At 40.7% G+C, this 18,616-nt stretch overlaps 1 protein-coding gene across 2 annotated transcripts in view; it reads right to left on the reverse strand.

Moving 5' to 3' along the window:
- Window positions 1-924: 924 nt before the first annotated feature.
- Window positions 925-18,616, reverse strand: part of LOC138187313 (uncharacterized) — a 36,006-nt gene continuing 18,314 nt past the window's right edge. For both annotated transcript variants that reach the window (XM_069127958.1, XM_069127959.1), the window contains exons 4-8: window positions 16,804-16,917; window positions 15,821-15,907; window positions 5,197-5,397; window positions 4,293-4,478; window positions 925-2,372 (exon numbers count right to left, since the gene is read on the reverse strand). In XM_069127958.1, coding sequence (XP_068984059.1) covers window positions 1,666-2,372; window positions 4,293-4,478; window positions 5,197-5,397; window positions 15,821-15,907; window positions 16,804-16,917 — 1,295 coding nt within the window. In that variant the 3' untranslated portion in view covers window positions 925-1,665. The remainder of the gene's footprint in view (window positions 2,373-4,292; window positions 4,479-5,196; window positions 5,398-15,820; window positions 15,908-16,803; window positions 16,918-18,616) is intronic.

Genomic DNA, 18,616 nt, shown 5'->3' on the forward strand with positions numbered 1-18,616 from the left:
ACGAGAGAGAGGGTGAGAGAGAGGAAGGGGTCGCTTTGTGTGTCCCATCAATCACGCGGACCTTTTCACCGAGCGGATATCGGGCCTGGCCGTTTTTGCGTGCGGTGCATCCCGCTCGATTGCAATCGTGGCGAATTATTGAATCTGCTGCATATCTCGTCCGTCCGGATTAGGTTGGGTTAGTTGGCGCGCGTCCGCGACTTCGCCGATTTTGCCCCCGCGAATCGGCCAATTCTCACCCTTCCACTGGAAAGGATATCGATCCGCGAAACGTGACGGGTGTTTGCGAAATTTTCCTGTCCTAATCAAGAATCTTCCAATAAATCGATAGAGTCGCCAAACGACCCGGTTCGTTTTCCTTTCCTCGAGTTTTCGAAGAGTTCGAATTTTTAAAATTTCCTCTGTGATGGAACTAACGAATTTTCTCTATCCGAAAATCTCGTGAAAGTAAAGACATCTGTTAAAACTTACTAGGAACCAATTATCCTTTCCCCTTCTCTTTAAGTTTCCGAGGAATTCGAGATTTTTTAAAACTCTGAAAGTTTCCTTCGTAGTACTGTGTAAGAAATGTTAACAGAAACTAATTTTTATAGATCACTGTGTCCTACGAACGGTAATTGTCAAAGACGTTTTAAAAGTAATCTCTAAAAAGTAAATAGATTTCCTATGTTCCAAACCTAGGCCGAAACAAGAAAATATTTAAGAAATTAATAAACACGAACTGTTATGGAACGTTGTTCCTTGCTAGCAAAACAGTCCCACAATAATAAAAATCACGATCTCAAATCTAAAAAATGTATCTTGTAAAATCAACGAGTTATTACGTAAAATATCGGAGCTTAACAGATGAAAGCAGTACTTACTATTTGAAGACCAGGCCAGGCTGGTGTCGAAGAGAATGCTGCGTAAGAAGATGGTCATTCATGGAACGGATGATATTACTTTATTTGATGATGTACTTAAACAGTGAAAGAAACTCATCGTCGAGGCCAGTCACATCGACTCATACTTGATCTTCGTTACGTACACTTTCTGACGGTCGATTAATGTCTCTCATAAAAGGAGGCGAGAAAACAAAAAGGAGATGGGGTAGCCTAGAGGCACGTGACTCTGGCCTGGACTCTTTAAGTCAGTGATATTTACAATGTCACGGATTCACAGTTACCGCGACGAGAAAGAATCGAACGATACCTATCACACACAGACCTTGATAATAACCTAACTCGTTGGAGTTGAAGTTTCGCGAGATTCTATCAACCTTGTGTCCATTGAAACGAAAATCAGGACTGGTGTGATAAAGATCGTTCGAAAAAATCGATTAATCTCACTCGAAATGACAATGGGTAGCGTTTCACACGTACGCGAAATAGTAACCTAAATAATAATTGGACGCCGCTTATATATTTACATACTATACGAACGTAAACCCTGGTTAGTCCTCGAGTCCATGATAATTCCTGGTTCCAGGACCAGGCTCTGAGCTTTCCACGAACCTTGGTCAGGCTCATCTACATCGATACAAATCTCTCTTATAATCACCTGGCCGTACGACTGTCTAATATTAAAACAGACCCTAAATTAATCGAGGCAGATCTGGTTGAAATTTACAACAAGACCATCACGTAAAATTTCGATATTTATCTATCGAATGAAGAATATCCTCGTTTAATACGGTCTCCAGACTTGTCTAGGCTTAGGGCTTCTCTCTCTTCTGCTTCGCACGCCTTCCCTCTCCACGTCGGTATCGTCTTCTTTCTTCCTGGTGGTAAGATCTTGTCCTACGTTCTCTTTATCCTGTCCTTTCTTTGTACTGAGATCCACAGTGCCTTCCAGACGAATCTTCAGATCTCTGCGAGGAATCTCATCGTTCGTGATCTCTTGATCGTTCGAATTTTCTATACTAGGTCTTAGGTGAACAGAGGCATCTTGAAATGTGACGTCAGTAGTGTCTTCCAGGTCGCTTCTAATGGGAGAGATCCTTGGAGAATCCTGTTCCGGAAGAGACTCGTCGCTCCTCACGCGATCTCTGTTTGCATCATTCTCGTTCCTATCGTCCACTTCTATGCTTCCGTCAGGACTGTCCAGACCTGATCTACGAAGAACATCTTGATCGTCGTCTCGACGTTTTTCTTCCTTCAACGCGGATTCTGGGCTGCTACTGCTGCCACGAAGTTTTCTCATTTCTTCCACTCGCGCCTGGTCAGGTCTCTGGAGCCGTTGCTGGGCCATTCTTAACGCTAGAGCATGCCATTCCGGCTCTAAGACGTACTGCTGCGTATGGTAGAGTGGATTGTAGAGCCAAGAGGATTGTGGCAGCAACGGAGCGAATATCGATCCGAAGATAGACCCTGTGGCCCCCAGAAGATGAAGACCTATCGTTAAAGTGATTATATCAGTTCTATGAATTCTTCATTTTTTGTTAATTTATCGAGATAAATTAGAGATTGAAGTTCAGGCATAAGATTTAAATTGGATATCGAAGTTTAAGATAAGAGGTGATATTAGGTGAAGTAAAAAGTTCTGAGCGCTTTTTCGCTTTATTTCGACGATGAAATTAACATAGTCAAGATTATTCGATTTAGATTAAATATGCGCCGTTTTGTTCGATTACTTTTGTCCATTTTGAAGGCAATTTCATAATTCCGCGGTTGAAGAAGTCCTCGTCCCTATTGGTAAAAAACTTGACCAGCTCATTTTCACAAGCCTCTCTTGAGGCCAGTTTTGTACCATCAAGAAAATTTTGCAAAAACTTAAAAAGGTGATAATCGCTTGGTGCCAGGTCTGGACTGTACGGCGGATGCGATAGAACCTCCCAGCCAAGCTCTCGGAGCTTCTGACGCGTCGTTAAAGATGTGTGCGGCCTGGCGTTGTCTTGATGGAACACAACACCTTTCCTATTGGCCAATTCTGGCCGCTTCTGGTCGATCGCCTGCTTCAGTCTGGTCAGTTGTTGACAATAGAGGTCCGAATTAAGTGTTTGCCCCGATGGGAGCAGCTCATAATGGATGATTCCCTTCCAATCCCACCAAACACACAATAAAACCTTCTTGGCCGTTAATCCACGCTTGGCGATCGTTTGGGCCGGCCCACCGCGATTGGACCACGATCTTTTTCGGCTGTTGTTCTCGTATGTGACCCATTTTTCATCGCCAGTCACCATCCGCTTCAAAAATGGGTCGATTTCGTTACGTCTCAACAAAGAATCGCAGGCATCAATTCGGTCCAAAAGGTTCTTTTGCGTCAATTCATGTGGCACCCATACGTCGAGCTTCTTCTTGAGACCAGCCTTATGCAAATGGTTCCAAACGGTTTTCTGGCTAATCTTCAGTTCCTGGGCAATGGAATAAGTGCTCACATGCCGGTCCGACTCGACGATTTCCATGATTTTATCCACATTTTCGACGATTGGCCTACCAGAGCGTGCCTCATCTTCGACGTCCATATTACCAGAACGGAATCGTTGGAACCACCGCTTTGCTGTTGCATTCGATACTGTACTGGGTCCATAAACAGCACAAATTTTTTTGGCCGCCTGCTCCGCCTTTTCACCTTGGTCGTAGTGGTACTGAAGAATGTATCGAATTTTCTCTTTTTTTATCTCCATTTTCGAACGCTGTAACACACAACTGGCTTCACCGAACACAAAACTGACAAAGAACCTTTTTGATGCGTAATATCACCTTGAAATCGGTGTATACTATGACTCGATGCGATGTGCACATCGTGAGATATGGCTCACTAAAGACATCTAGCGAAAAACGCTCAGAACTTTTTACTTAACCTAATATTTGAGTTCCGTAAGTATATTTTAATAGGCAGTTGTAATCCTCGACTTGTGTAAAACAGATTAAATCGCTAACAGAGAAGATATCTTCTTTTCGACACGATTTCTCGGCATGTTGCTCTTTTCATACTGTTATAATGGAATTTGTTGTTAAATCCGAACTCTTTATTATATTATTATATAATTGACATATTTTTGGTTCTTCGAGTTTCGATCGTATCTTTAATAGTACGTTGCGCTTTAAAGCACACCTTTTTAGGTGTACCTTGTAGAAGTAATTTGGAATGTCCACCAAACTTCTTTGGGACTGCCCTGAGGAAGTGAACTGAAGCATTCGAAAATACGATCGAAGCTCGAAGAACCATCAATGTGCCATCACCGTGATCGTCTAATCATCGTGAAAGTTTAGAATCTAAAACTATATGACTTTTTATTTATTCTCTGTTTATCTCTGTGTGTGTTAGTTTTATAATGTTAATTTAAAGATTTGGTTGAAGTGAATCGATACCTTGAAAATGTGAATGATGTCCAGAGGGGCTAGGCGTAGTAGTGGTGGTGGTAGGTTCCGCCGGAGGCGTTGGTGCCGCAACAGTAGCCGTCGTGAGTAATCCAGGTCCAGGATTACCAGGTGACGTGGTCGGGGTCACTTCCCTGACGGACACGCTGATTGGACCCAAATCATTCCTGGACGGTTCTTTAAGAAACCCATTGACCAATCAGTTTTCATCTCTTTGCCAAACATCTATAAATCATCTGACACTATTACCACGGTCTGATATCCTTTTTACAGATCGTACAAACAAGATCATTGGAAAGAATAATTCGATTAAATCTAATTCTTTCTATCATTTGAGGATAATTATTATTTTTTTTTTTTTTTTGCAGCATGCCATGGCCTTTTATGTAAACTACGGATGTTTATGCAAATTTATAAATTTATCACCTTATACAAGGATTTGTACGAGCTGTTCAAAAAAGTCAAATAATTGATATAATCGATATTAATATAAACTATTACGAATAATCATACAAAATATATAATGAGTGATCCCATCATCCATATAGTTTACCAAAATCATTGAAATCTTGAAAAGTCTTTAAAAATACCCTTTAGAATACTACAAATTGATCATTTAAATCGCGCTGCTAATTTCAGTGTTAAAACAATTAAAAGGACACGCAGGCAGATAGTTCGTATAAAAATCAGAATTACACGGAGCAAATTATCTTCTAATTATTTCGCGCAGCATATTTTTCTACATTACGCGTTGTCGCGTTAAATATTCCATAAATATATAAAGATGCGCTTTATATTTTCGCACATTATGTGCATCGCTGCAGCTTGCAACAATCCACAAACACATAAAGATCCGCAGTTTATTTATAAGACGATAAAGTTAAAAACGGCTTACCAGAGTTAGGTCCAGGAAGTCTAGGAGATCTTTGCTCGATGCTGTGGTGGAAGGGATTGAAGGCCGACGCACCAGCTGCCGGAGGATGTGTATGCGAATGGTGACCGGGAGGCGGCGGAAGACAGTGCGGCGGAAGAGAGCCGCGAGGTAATCCACCCCACCCTTGGCTGGCTCCTTGCTCCAGACCCAGGTGTTGCAAGCCTGTGCAATCCAAGAGATCTAAAATAATGTCTGTCAGTCGCTTGGCTTTTTGGCCAGCGCCTTGGCCACCGTTTCTTCGATCGATAAAGACCAAAGTCCTTCTCAAAACGAGAAAAAGCTGTTTTCTTTTTTTGTAAATTATTCTTCAATTTTGTAATTTTCCAGACGTATTTGGTTGTGTAATAAATTCATTCATATTTCTTTAGATGATCCTGAGAAATGTATTATTTTGTTCTATTATCCTCTGCAAGTAGATTAAGCTAGTTATAAACTGCGCTCATTTTAGTTCATAAAGATTTTGTCCTTTTACGAACAGAATTTTGGTATTCTTTAAATTATTCGACGATTATTCGTAAACAAAATTTCTGTAAATATTAGGATAATTGATGTTCCGATATTTATAGTACAGTAAATATTCCATTGTTATAATTTGGAACATTGTAAACGTGCACTGTGTAACACGAAGGAGATCCAACCACATGTATACCAAAAATCAATTCTTTTACTAAACACTCATAACGTTCGTCTATCTCTCATTACATTAAATGATACAATTGTGCACATTACATATGTTCATATTATCATATGTTCGTAGGCCGCGGCTGAAAATATAGATTAGATAGTGAACGAATTTATTACACAACGTAATTACCATGTTATACTTTTATTTTCAAACTATATCGATTAAAGGTTTTTCTATTTTCAAAGAGTCAATTTCGTATCCAATAAAAAATTGAACGTCACGTTTAAAAGGAATCAATCTTGGCCCAGGATGAATATAGAACGTGAGGAACGACCGCAATAAATAGCAACGAGACTGAAAAAGAAACGCACTCTGGAGGAGATGTGGAAATGTTATATAATGTCAGGTGGATAAACGATCGCCGGATGACAGATAGAGGTACAGAAACGCTTCTCTTTGACGTAGCGAACGTTTGACGTGGATGGACAGTTAAATTTATCCAACAGAGAATAGAGAAACGATCGATCACCTTTCTTTTTTATTTCAATTCTAGCCGATACCGGGTGACCATGGGAATCGTTCACATATGCAGCTATACAATTAAATTCAGGACATCACAAAGGTTAACCTGTTCCAACGCAATTACCCTTCCCCCTAAACTTCCATTTCCTTCTTCTTAAACAAACGAAAACCAAGGTAAAAAAAAAAGAAGAAATTAATCCTGATTATATCCATTACATCGAATCATCGAAAAACTCATCCCCCAGAGGATATAAAAATAGATAAATATTCGATCTTGGAACTAACACGATAAAAACGAGGAGAAGTGGAAGCGTTAACAGAAACGATCGAGTAAAGAAGTTAGGAAACCGCGGCGGAACGAGTTGTAGCTCGCGAGCAGGGGTGGCGGACGTTTGGGGGTGGAAAGGAGTAAAAGTGAAGCCCGTAGTCATCGGTATGGTATCGGTTTTTCGAAACACCTTGATCAATAGCAGATTATACCGTCATCTGTGCGGGGCAGTTTAAAAATTCCGTGAAAGCTCCGAAGCCACCGGCTTCAGGGGTAGGGATCACAACGGGGGTGACAAGTAGGGGAAGTCTGTTAAAGAGTGGGGAGGATTGTCTGGTCACTGGAACGTGGGCGTGGCGTACATAGCTCGCGACCATCGCTATTGGCTGCCATTGAATCCCCTCCAACAGTTATATGGTTGGTAGAAGGGATGGAAAAAGCTCGGTAGGGGTTGAAGGGGTGATTTTTAAGCTCTCTTTAAGCCGAGCTTGCCAGAGAGGACACCACTATCTCGCGTTCTACCACATCGTCGTGGAACTACGAGCAACCCAGCTGGAAACTCACAGAGGAAAAGAGAGACAGAGAGACAGAGAGAGGGGTGGAAGGTTGTAGGATGCAGCTACTTTATGAGGGGATTAAGAAAACGATAAGAGGCGCGCGAAAGCTACGCTGTGAGCGAGCTTAAGGAGGCCAAGGGTTTCCTGTACCTGATGCGCCGTAAGTGACGACTTTGCTTGCCTATTCTCTGAAAATCCACCCTCGAATCTTCGCACAGGAATTCATATTTATTTTAAACGAAGATATCCTTAAACCTTCGAACGTATTAATAGAAACTTTCATACCGAGGAATGTATTTCTGTATGCGAAAAGGTTCCAAAATCGTATACTTGAGAGTTTGTAAACTTTTATACTTGAAATTTTCCAAACCTTTATATTCCTAATATTTTCCTAATCTTCTGTGTTTGAGACTCCGCAAAATTTTATTTTTTTTTTTATATTTGAGACTTTGCACAATTCTATACTCGAAAGTTCCCAAGTTTTTATATGTGACACTTTGAAAGATTTCTTATTTGAAAATTCGCAAAATCTCATCCCTTAGAATTGAGGGAATTTCGGTTCTCCTAATCGCTGATAGAACGGAACTGGAGAGTTTCGGTATTTGACAGCGGCGCGTATCTGTTTCAACCAGCTCGTAACATACTTTCAATTTAATAAACCCCCAAAACGGCTGGCACCCTTTTCGGAGGGGGAGAGAGTTCGCGTGCCAGGTTGGAGGGTGGCGGGCGATAATTCCGAAAACAAATGAAGACTAATGAGGGGAGAAGCCAGGCGAGAGCCTCTGAAAGAGTCGGAGGGAAAGAGACACAACCACGCCAGAGAGCTGAAAGGGTTCAAGGAGCCGCTACCCTTTAAGGGGTGAGAAATGTTAAGCTTAAACGTTACGGCCCTAGGGTTAGTTGCCTTTATGTGTACCTTCCACCGGGGTACAGAAGCTTTAAGGGATGATGTATTATCGAGCAGCATGTTCAAAATGTGCTCCGCTGTTTTAACCACCCCACACGTCGGGTTACGCGTTCGTGTTATTTCTCGATACTTGTCGTGTTTGAAACTTGGCCAGAGAAGTTTGTGGTTGACTAATTTTTAGAGCTATAATATCGTCTAATGATTTTAATAAAAGATGTAATTGAAAACATTATGATAATCTTTGCAAAAAGTAGCTTATATTGGCAGCTAGTAGTACGAGTCAATGATATGGCAGACAATTGTTGAAAGTAACGATTAGAGATAATTAGTCGGAATAAATTATTGTATAATAAGGACAGGTAACGCAGACAGTCTCATTAAAGTGAATCGTGAATGAAATATACTGATCGAGTCAATTTCGTTAAAATTGAAAATGGTAGAATTATGATAATCTTGGTAAAAAGTAATTTCTACCGCGAATTAGTAGTACGAATCAATGATATTGAAAATCAGATATTGAAAGTCGAATATTGGAAATATTAATACAGAAAATAGCTATGCGTAATAAATTACTAAATAATAAGAACGGCTTACACAGCTTTGTTATAGTCTATCGCGTATGGAGTATCCATGGAACTAGTAGTATTTATCTGTGATACGTAAGACACTCATTGGAAATAACCTTGTTATACCAATTTCCGAAATGTTTCCCTTTCTCAAAATAAATATAAACATATCTAATATATCATTTCGAAATACAATAATGGTAATTTTAACCCCTTAACATTTACATAAACATCTACATATGTTCTTTCCAGAACTCAGTAAAATATGAATCCTTAAGAATTGGACATTTCATATGTTCCTACCTACTGAACATACGATTAAAATCTACCCACATAGAACATACGCTATGACTGAAAATACAATAGAAAACGTTAAATCTCCTTCTTTCCTTAATTGCACAGCGATTAAGAAAACAGAAAACGAACAAGAGAAAAAAGTACGTCGCCCGCCTCCAGATTCTTTCCATCTTCCCTGAAACTCTAAGCCGTGAGATTCAGAAGCGAATTACGTTTGTCATAGCTAGAAGAAAGAGAAAGAGAGCGGAGGAAAGGAGAGTGAGAGCCGTCGGGAAACTTAGGGGGGGTGGCGTTTAAAGACGTTGGGCTAAAGGGTGACGGGCAGGCTCGAAAGTAAAGAGTAAAGCCGGTTCCGTTCGGGTTGCTCGCTTAAAACCCCTCCGGGCGGCAACCAGCCAGAGATACATAATAAATTAATTCGCGTATTTTCCTGTCCTCCTTATCTATTCAAATCTATGCAAAACAGGAGTTAAAACGCCCTTCTTACTGCTAAGGCGTTAACCCTTGTGTAGCTTGCTCGCTCAACCTCCCCCTCTCTCTCTCTCTTTTCAGCTTCTTCTCTAACTACCCCCGCCGTCCCTCTAACCTGCCGCCGACCCACCACCCCCAACCCCCGTTTCCCACGTCCTAGCCTCTCGCTACCGACGGTCGGATGTCTTTGCACACCCACCCTTTGCGCCCGTTCTCATTATCGCGTCGCAGCAACCCCTAAAATGCCACCCTGGAAAGGTCCCTGGCACCGATCTAAGCTCTGCGAGGAGATATTTCGAGAAAGGACGAGAAAATTGCTGTCTCTCTCGCTCTCGCCCTCCGCACACCAACCTTTCATCCCCTCTCACCCTCGGTGCCTGTTTCCTTCTCTTATTTACGCTTGCATCCTCTTTGAAGTTACGGATAAAAACGGCCAACTTTTCGTAACGTTCATTGTACAGGTTTCCTCGCTACCCTTTCGAGTCACGTCTATCCGTCGTATTCTTCGCTCGTTCTTTGACTAGATACGGTTATGTACGAGGAAATAGAAATTGACGAGTTTCGAGATGCCGATTCCATTCCAATACTTTTTCGGGTCACGAGTGACAATCTCTAAAGTAGACAATCTCCTCGATATTTTAGGAGGAGAGAGACGCAAGGTGTTTCTGAAGAAGTTGAGGCTGGCTAAGTTTTATATTTTAATCACTTAATACTGAATTAGAATTATATTTTGAAATATTATAATATCCAAATTATTTGTCTGCATAAGAAGGAGAGGTTGCAAGTCATTTAAATATAACGAAAGAGTTACAACTCGAAAAAAGGTTGGGTGACGCTGATGTAACCAAATAGCTTCCTTTAGTTGCGAGTTGAAAATTAGAAGAGACGTCAAGTAACATGTATGTCATCAAATATCGAATGAATTAAGAACTCGTAAGAAATGAAATTATACTGAAGTAAATTAGAAGTTGACAAGGTCGTATGTAAATTCATTAAATTCATTTACCGTCTTTTTGTGTTTACGGGTTCTCGTGTCATTATAAGATAAAAGAGATAGAGGAAACGATAGAAGTTAGGGAACGAAGAAGGACAGAGGGTATCATTAGTTACCGTCGCCGCGACCGAAAGTTCCTGGTCACCAGGGCTGATTAAAAGACGGGACGCCCCAGGAGGCTCTTGCAAGACACGCAGGAGGGTGAAATGTGACGCGAATTTAAAGGATCCGCCGTGATTTGACGCTGGGGTGGACAGAGGCAACCCTTAAAAAGGGAACCTTTAAGGATCCTGCACCGCACTCGTCAAGGGTTACTCGCTTCTCCGTGGACGTGAAAGGATCCTTTAAGAAGGACTCGGGTTCCGTCTGAAAATCGACACCCTGCCTTTCGATTAGGGGTTGGTTTCTTCGGAAACTCGGAACTGAACTAAATAAACTAATTAAGATATTCTATGGAATATTTTATGAGCGACTCTATAATATTCTACAGATTCAACGTAGAAAAGGTGTGTGAAATTTGTTGGAATTTGTTTCATTGTAAAATTGACAAAATTTAAGTTGTCCACAAATATATATATACACATGTGTATAAGTCAAAGAAAGACTCACAGCAGTTTCCTTGTCGTTCACACAGTGAGTTTTATAAGATTGAAGTTAAAAAGATCATTCCAAATAATCATTTTCGAACACAAGTACAATACAACGAATAAAAGAGCTCGCCGATGTTTTCACTTGAAAAAACAGTCGATGGCCTCGAAAATTATCTCGAAGGAAAAATATTATTAACTGCAATTCTAGACCGATTAAATTTCTCTACAATTCATCGTATCAAAACGCACAAGTAACTAAAATATTAATGAACCCAAAATGAACAAAGCTTCTTGTATATTATAACATTCGTTTACGTATATCTATGCTAAACTCCTTGTTTCGTGATTTACGGAGTCATTTATAGCAGTTCGTACTACAAAATCCTGTAAAATGAACTTGACAATCAGATCGTAGATCTAAAACACGATCCACCTTCTGTTTTCTACAATCAATTAGATATTTCTCCGAGAAAATTTTCCATATCGGATTTCCAAAAGAAGCAATACATGGGGGGAGAGGAAATGAAAGAAAGAGAAGAAAACGAGCGGTCCTCTTTAAAGAAAGCTTGCGAAGATCTACTGTAAAACGATCCGTGAAACGAAGGCGCGCGACAGTTTTAAACTGAACGCTCCTAACAATCTCCCCCAAATGAGGTAAAGGCCACCTTATTGAAACAGGGGTTGCGATTTTTCCGGCGCAACCCCCAACCCCTGGTAGGCGGTTAATTGACACTGGAGGGTGGAAAGAGGTGGAACAACGGAACTCGGGGTGAGTTGGGAATCGAGCTGCGCGAGCTGTTCTTGTTAACTCGAATCCCTGGCTGCTCTCGCGATTTTTCATCCCCTTAGCTAGATTGACAAAGACGCCCTCCCGGGAGCCACGTGATCGGCCTGTTTTCGTTCTTCGGACAATCTCAACGAGGATCTTCTCGCGTGTTGCCACTCACCGAATACATTAATTTTCCTCGTGTTTCCTCCACCCTGTCGCTGCCCGTTCTGAAATTCAATCGTCCAGCTGTGCAACAACCCGATCGCGAATCGATGATCTTTGAAGATAAAGAGTTTCGAAGAAAAATATCAATGATAATTACTAGCTAAAAATAAGATGATTATTTTTTAAGAATCCTCTAAAGTTTGGAACGTTCTTCTTGCGTGAAAATTAGTTTCAACGATGAAACTTCAACTGACGAATTGATAAATCCTTGAACAAAGACTTTTCGAGTTTCTGCTAATAGTTGCAGGAAAGAGGAATCAATTCAAAGACGAATGAAGAATTAAAAAACACAGTCAGTTACATATATCTCTCGTTTATAAATATACAGACACCTGGTTACATGTGAGATATGATGATTCATCCGAATTAATAAGAATTAACAAAAATTTGCATTTATATAAGATAACCGCCCAGAAATTTGAAAAAGTTATTTATTACGATTAATACTGCAAAATCTAGTAATATAAGAGGCACATGAATAGTTTAACAATCGTACGTTGGTCTTCACTATCCTCTAATCGCATTGAATAAATATTGAACGAATTAGATGCAGAACACAGAGTTCTCTTAAAAATCAAACTAGAATCTCGGTTCAAGTAACGACAAATACAACAGAAAAATTGACAGTATGAATGACAGGATCGGTTAACCAAGAGCAGTAATCAAGGAATCTAGTGGATATAAATGAAAGAAAGAATTCGATCTTAGCACGCATGAAGGTAGAAAAGAGGTTTGATCGCAACATCCAATATATGGATTCTTCATTTGTCTGACATTCTATAATCTCAAGCAAGTAATAATTACTTTGCGAGCTTTTAATCATTTTCTAGCAGTTTAAAACTAATTTAGATAATAGTTCTCAAAGTTTTTAACAATTAAAAAGCGAGATAACAATCCCAAAGCTTTTGATAATTTTCTAGTAACTTCTAAAGTTAACCTCACTCTTCATAAGCGTTCTGATACTTATAAGCGAGAGTTAAATTCAAACACAGTTGCTACAAGTATCCAGATACCGACGAACAATAGAATACGTCGCTTCTTGAACACCTTCAAAGAAACAGAACAAAAGAAGAGAAAATTCAAGGATGGAATAAAGACAGACTCTGTACCGGACTTCGATGGTCCTCAGGGATAGCATAAAATTCGAGCCTCCCCTCGAGCTAGGCCCGAACGAAATTTAATAACATCCCCCTAGTTACACCTCAATGGGCACCTTAACAACCCCTGGCTCGGTGTAGCCAGCCGTCTCTCGCTGCTTCTCTTTCCCCTTTCCTCTCCTTATCAACCCCCGGACGCGGATATCTAATAAACCAGCTCTTGAAACGCGTCTTTATCCGAACAACGATAGGCTATAGCCCCTTTGGTGTTGCAAAGGGTGGGCGAAAGTTGAAACGCTTGTCCGACTGACCCCAGCGGCGAACTGGACAGAGGCGCAACCTATGCGCTGACCGTCGAACTACCAGCGAAAGGGTTGAAAAAGTGGTGGACACGAGCTTGGAATAAACCGATCGATATGAGGGTGATGTCGGTCGCGACTGCGACCCAGTTACGCGACAGCGCGTTTCCTTCGAAGGAGAATTGAATTTGTCGTGGAAGGGTGGTTAAGGAACTAGCGAACGAACATTCTTCCTCGTGGTACGTAAGGGTTGTGCTTGAAGTACAAGGGTAAAAACTCTGTTGGTTCGAAATCGAAGAAATATTTTTCTAAAAGCGGAAGATCGAGACTTTGGAAGCTGAATATCGAGTGTGACGAGATTTTTGACAAAAGTATAATTTTTTTCACGCATAGTTGGTTGTCGAGTTTTGTCGCAAAAGAATAAAAATACTCGCGTGTAATCGTGTTTTTAGATGATGACAATTTTCCTGTAGAAGATTACTACTGCGAACAACTTTTGGGTAAAAGTGGAACTTCTACATACTGGATTATGAAGCTCCACTTCAAAAGAAATGCAAAGACTTGTAGCTATACTCTATTTTCGGATGAGAATATCTTTAATATAGGACGACGCTGGAACCAGGACACGTGGTAAAGTGGTCGTTGAAACTGTTCCTCGCGTCCGTCATGTACATTTCGATACTCAAATGAGTTTTTATAAAAAGAATATTGAAACAGGTACGAAGATAGACCAGAGAACAGTGATCCTATCATAAAACCTTAAATACGAGCACGACCAACCTTATCAAGAGTAATTCCAACAAAGTTGATTCTACCTAGGGCAAGCAAGTTCGACAATGGCAAAAATAGAACTGACGAAGTCGTTGTTCCTCCACGTCGTACCCTATCCTCTTCTATTTTCCTGCCACAGCCGGCGTTCTCCGCAAAATATCCAACGCGGCGAACTTCCATCGCGCAGCTCGGTAATTCGATTTAGCCGTGCTGTATAGCCGCGTTACGACACGAGACTGTGCGACACTTCCGCTCAGCGATTACCGTGGAACAATTTTATGCAGCCGACCTGGAAATTGTTGCGTCCGTCCTCGTTAGCTGAAATTACTATGGGAAATCTGAAGGAAAGAAGAAGAGGAGAAAGTCGACGGGGGCGCGGTCCTTGATTGAGTAGACCACGGGGGTGGTAGGACAAAAGGGAGGGTTGGAAAGGGTGGATAGAGAGAAAGAGAGGGAGAGGAAGAGAGAGAGAAGGGGATGGATAGGAGCGCAGAGACGAGAAATCGACGGCAGGACTGCTACTCCGCACTACCCCCGGGGGCAGGCAGGGGAGAGAAGCTCCGTTAAGCCGCTTATCATGCCGAAACAATACACTGTCGGTGCACCAGTATCAGTAGCCGACCCTCGCTGCTCGAGGCTAGTCCCATCAAAATTTCGAGCTTCGAACGAATTTGAATTGGAATCCGCGCCGCCAAACTAGCTCGTCGAATGCGCCGCCACCGGAAATCGCCGCTGCAACCGGCCGCTCGCTCTGGCTTTCTCGTGTAGTAATAAATCGACAAAAATGGATGCTTCAGAGATGAAACTTTTTGTGTTTGAGGTAATAGAGACTTGTAGTATCAAGACATTAATCATATTCGATCTTTTAAAGATCGGGATAGAAGCCTGTGATGCGGTTGCTCGTGTGATGATAAATTGACAAAAATGGATGCTTCAGAGATGGAACCTTCTAGTGTTGAAAATAACGAAGACCTGTGGTACCCGGGATTAACCATATTCGATTTTTTGGAGGCCCAAGATGACAGAGGTCTGGAAATATATGGATTTTAGTAATTCGTTAGAAAATCAAGTTTGATAGTTGCAATATTAATTTTAGTCGTTTGCTGATAGCCACTGGCGAATTTCACCACAATTTACCAAAACGAATCTAAACCTAGAGAATCGTCGTGACGATGAAACCACCGAATGTTCCTTCCGTTCCTCTCCAACCGCCAAGGAAAGTCAAAGTATGGGCCTAGCGGCTGTTTCCCTCGAAGACGATCGGAAATTTCAGTAGCGCGAGAAGTCGCTCGTCAAACGGGGCGCAAAGTTTCGGCGAAGAGTGGCGTCGACAAACGAAAGGCCGGGGCTTAATCAGAGTCTTCTCCACTTAGACGCCCCGTGGCAAAACTCAATTTTGAGTCGGCGCCTGCCGACGCTCAATTTTGACACCCTTCGTAGCCACCAAGCAAGCCAAGACTGAGTGGAGCAAGCTTGCCTTCGCGACATCGGCAAAGGGGATGATGCAGGGTTGTAAACTTAGTTATCCGGTTGGAGCTGGAGACGAGCTACGAGGTGGATGCTGTACTATGGTGCCATACCGGCAGGTAGCAGATCTGGACGGAGTGTTCTATCGGCAGACACTTACCGGACAACTTGAATCCCAGAGGATCCTGAGGGTGGCCGAAAGGGAACGGCCTGGGCCCGAAGTGGAAGGGATGAAAGGCCTGGTGTCCTGAAACGCAACGTGAATTCGTGTGGTATATTATAACGTGTGTTCTTTTTCTAATCTGAAGTGATATGGGGTGAGACAAATCACTGACTTTCGTTTCTCATATTTTTTTACAAACTTCACAACAGCGTTTGAACATCGTGCGATGTAAATTGTTCACTTGTTAGCTGAGCTCTTTATTAATCATTACTACAATTTGTTAACATTTTTAGTTGACCAGTGACTTTCATTCTTTGTATTCTCTTCGTAGATTATTACTGTTCTCAATATCTCTATCAAATTTGATATTTTTACGATGTAAGCTATTCGATAATTGTTACTTGAGCTCTCTATAAGTTTACTACAATTTATTATAACTATTACATAATTAGTTATCAGTATTTGTTCATCCAGTGATTTGACCCGTACTACATTAGTTAAAGTTGGAAAGTATTAGCTAAAGAAATTGTAAGGCAACGGGTTAAGGTTTGATGGAGCTTTAGTGAATATCAGTGATTTCGGAAGATGATTTCTATTTTTCTTTTCTCCTTCTTTTTAAAAATTCTGCGTCTAAAAATGAATGGCGTTAAAAAGAAATACAACTATTAGGTATGCGCAGTAATAGAAAAAAGGAGGATAGTTTGTTAGTTGGTGAGTTAACTGTCACTTGCGTTCGTAAATTATTTGCATCTAATTAAGTGCAGATGTTCCATCCAACTAAATTCATATTTATATATTTAGGAGAATAAAAGTATTCGAAAACGTAATTAAATTTTTTTCAAAAAGCTTCTTCAAATTTCTACTTCGTAATAATCCACTCCAAATTTTCAAAAATATAAGCAGATGATTAAACATCTATTGTGTCTGTTCAAGTTTGAAAGCTGAGTTACCTACTGCTGGTAAAACCCTGTAACACTTACTTGTCTTTGACCTGGGTTCTCTTGGTCCATCGACGGTGACCTTGATCGCCTTCGACAGAGTGGCTATTTGAGGTGGCGATGTTTGTAGCATAATCGTCAAGGTGAAGCTTTTCCCTGAAACAAAAGTAGAGACTTAAAACAGGATGTCGACGGAATTATCGCCAGGCGGTAAAACGAGATCACACCTCAGTTTCCTAACAACTTCTTTCGAACCTAACGATAATAAAAAATTCATGTAGTACTATTATTTACGATAAGAAACGTAAAAAGGACAAAAGCCAAATCCAATAAACTTTCTGAAGCTGAGAATTCTCGGAATTTAAAGCGAATTATTTTAAAACAAGATTTGTCTATTCTGTAAGTCTGATTCTGCTTACACCGATTCTCCGCGCGCTTTCGCGCTATTTCATTGTTATAAATACAAGAAACCTCGTTTATAGTAGATAGGAAATTAGTACAAGAAATTACAAATACAAGTAGATACAAGAGTACAAGTATTTAAATATAAGAATAAAGATATAAAAATGTTGTACAAAATGGATGTACTTCACTGGAAGTTTATATAAAATGATTCGCAATTAAATGAGTATATAAAACTACAAACTCACTTTAAAGTATACGATAATATACCTCTGCAAAACACATTCTCACTAAAAAACATATTTACCTTCAAATAAGAAAAACAATCACCAAAAATTAGCACACAACCAAACTAAATTCTCCGACGAGGAGAAATGCTCAGAAAAAAAAGCTAGGAATACTCTTACACGACTTTCGTCGAAGCGCAACAAACATCCCTAACGACAAAACCACCCCTAGCACGCGCCTTGCCAACGCGTTTTTCGCGAGAAACGCGGCCAACTGTTCGCGAAAACGGCGACGCGCGTTCGCGGGGTGCGTTCGCTGGAAACAAAACACAAATGTGCCGGAAGTAAGGGGTGAACGAGTGGCGCCGCTGCGTCGATGTTTGCCCTGAATCGGCCGGAATATGTTAATGTCGAGGGGGGAGGGCTAAACGCGAGCCCATCCCCCGACAAATGTACACGGCCGTTTGTTACGCGCGATTTCGTCCTCTCCACCTTTTCCACCGATACCCGGCCTGTCGACCGATTCGATCGCTCGATCCACGGCCGTGATGCCCCTGTCAAACCTTCGTCGAGATGCAGCCTGTCGCTTCAATCAGCGGCAGCTCGATTTTTCTACCTCAAATTTTGTCGTCGACATTTCGAATCCGCCGATGCATTAACAGATTATGCTTGTAAAAGGTATCTTTTGTCAGATAGAAAAGATGTACATTTTGAAGCTGAGAAATGCGTGTTCAAAGAGGACTACATTTTTCTGTTTTTTAATAAGACGAGATGTATTGGATAATTAAATTGTTGGATAAAATGAGCAAAGTATAATAGCTTTTATGGAAGTTTAACACTAGAATTACCAAAAGCGTCAAAGTGTTCCCATTGGGGTTTCGGATTTTCCTTTTTTACAATTATTGATAATATACAGGTGATTTTGTTAATATTAATATTGATTTTTATTTAGATGATGTTTAGATGATAAATCTATATAATCATGTTGCTAAACTAACTAAAATATCTATTTACTTTGATCAATATCGCTTGAATTATACCGATTTATGTATGTAATATGTAACATTTAGTTACATATTAAAAGTTGTTAATCTTTGATCCCTAACCCTGCTACATTCTTCTGATCATTATCGGTGCAATTGTATTTTTATAATGTTAAAGAGTATCTATAGTTCGTGCGAAACACGAAAGAACTGTCAACAGTATAACATGACTTCTCGTTTCAA

This window comes from Bombus flavifrons, chromosome 14 (genome assembly GCF_040668555.2).
Source record: "Bombus flavifrons isolate JBK064 chromosome 14, iyBomFlav1_principal, whole genome shotgun sequence".
NCBI classification, from domain to species: Eukaryota; Metazoa; Arthropoda; class Insecta; order Hymenoptera; family Apidae; genus Bombus; species Bombus flavifrons.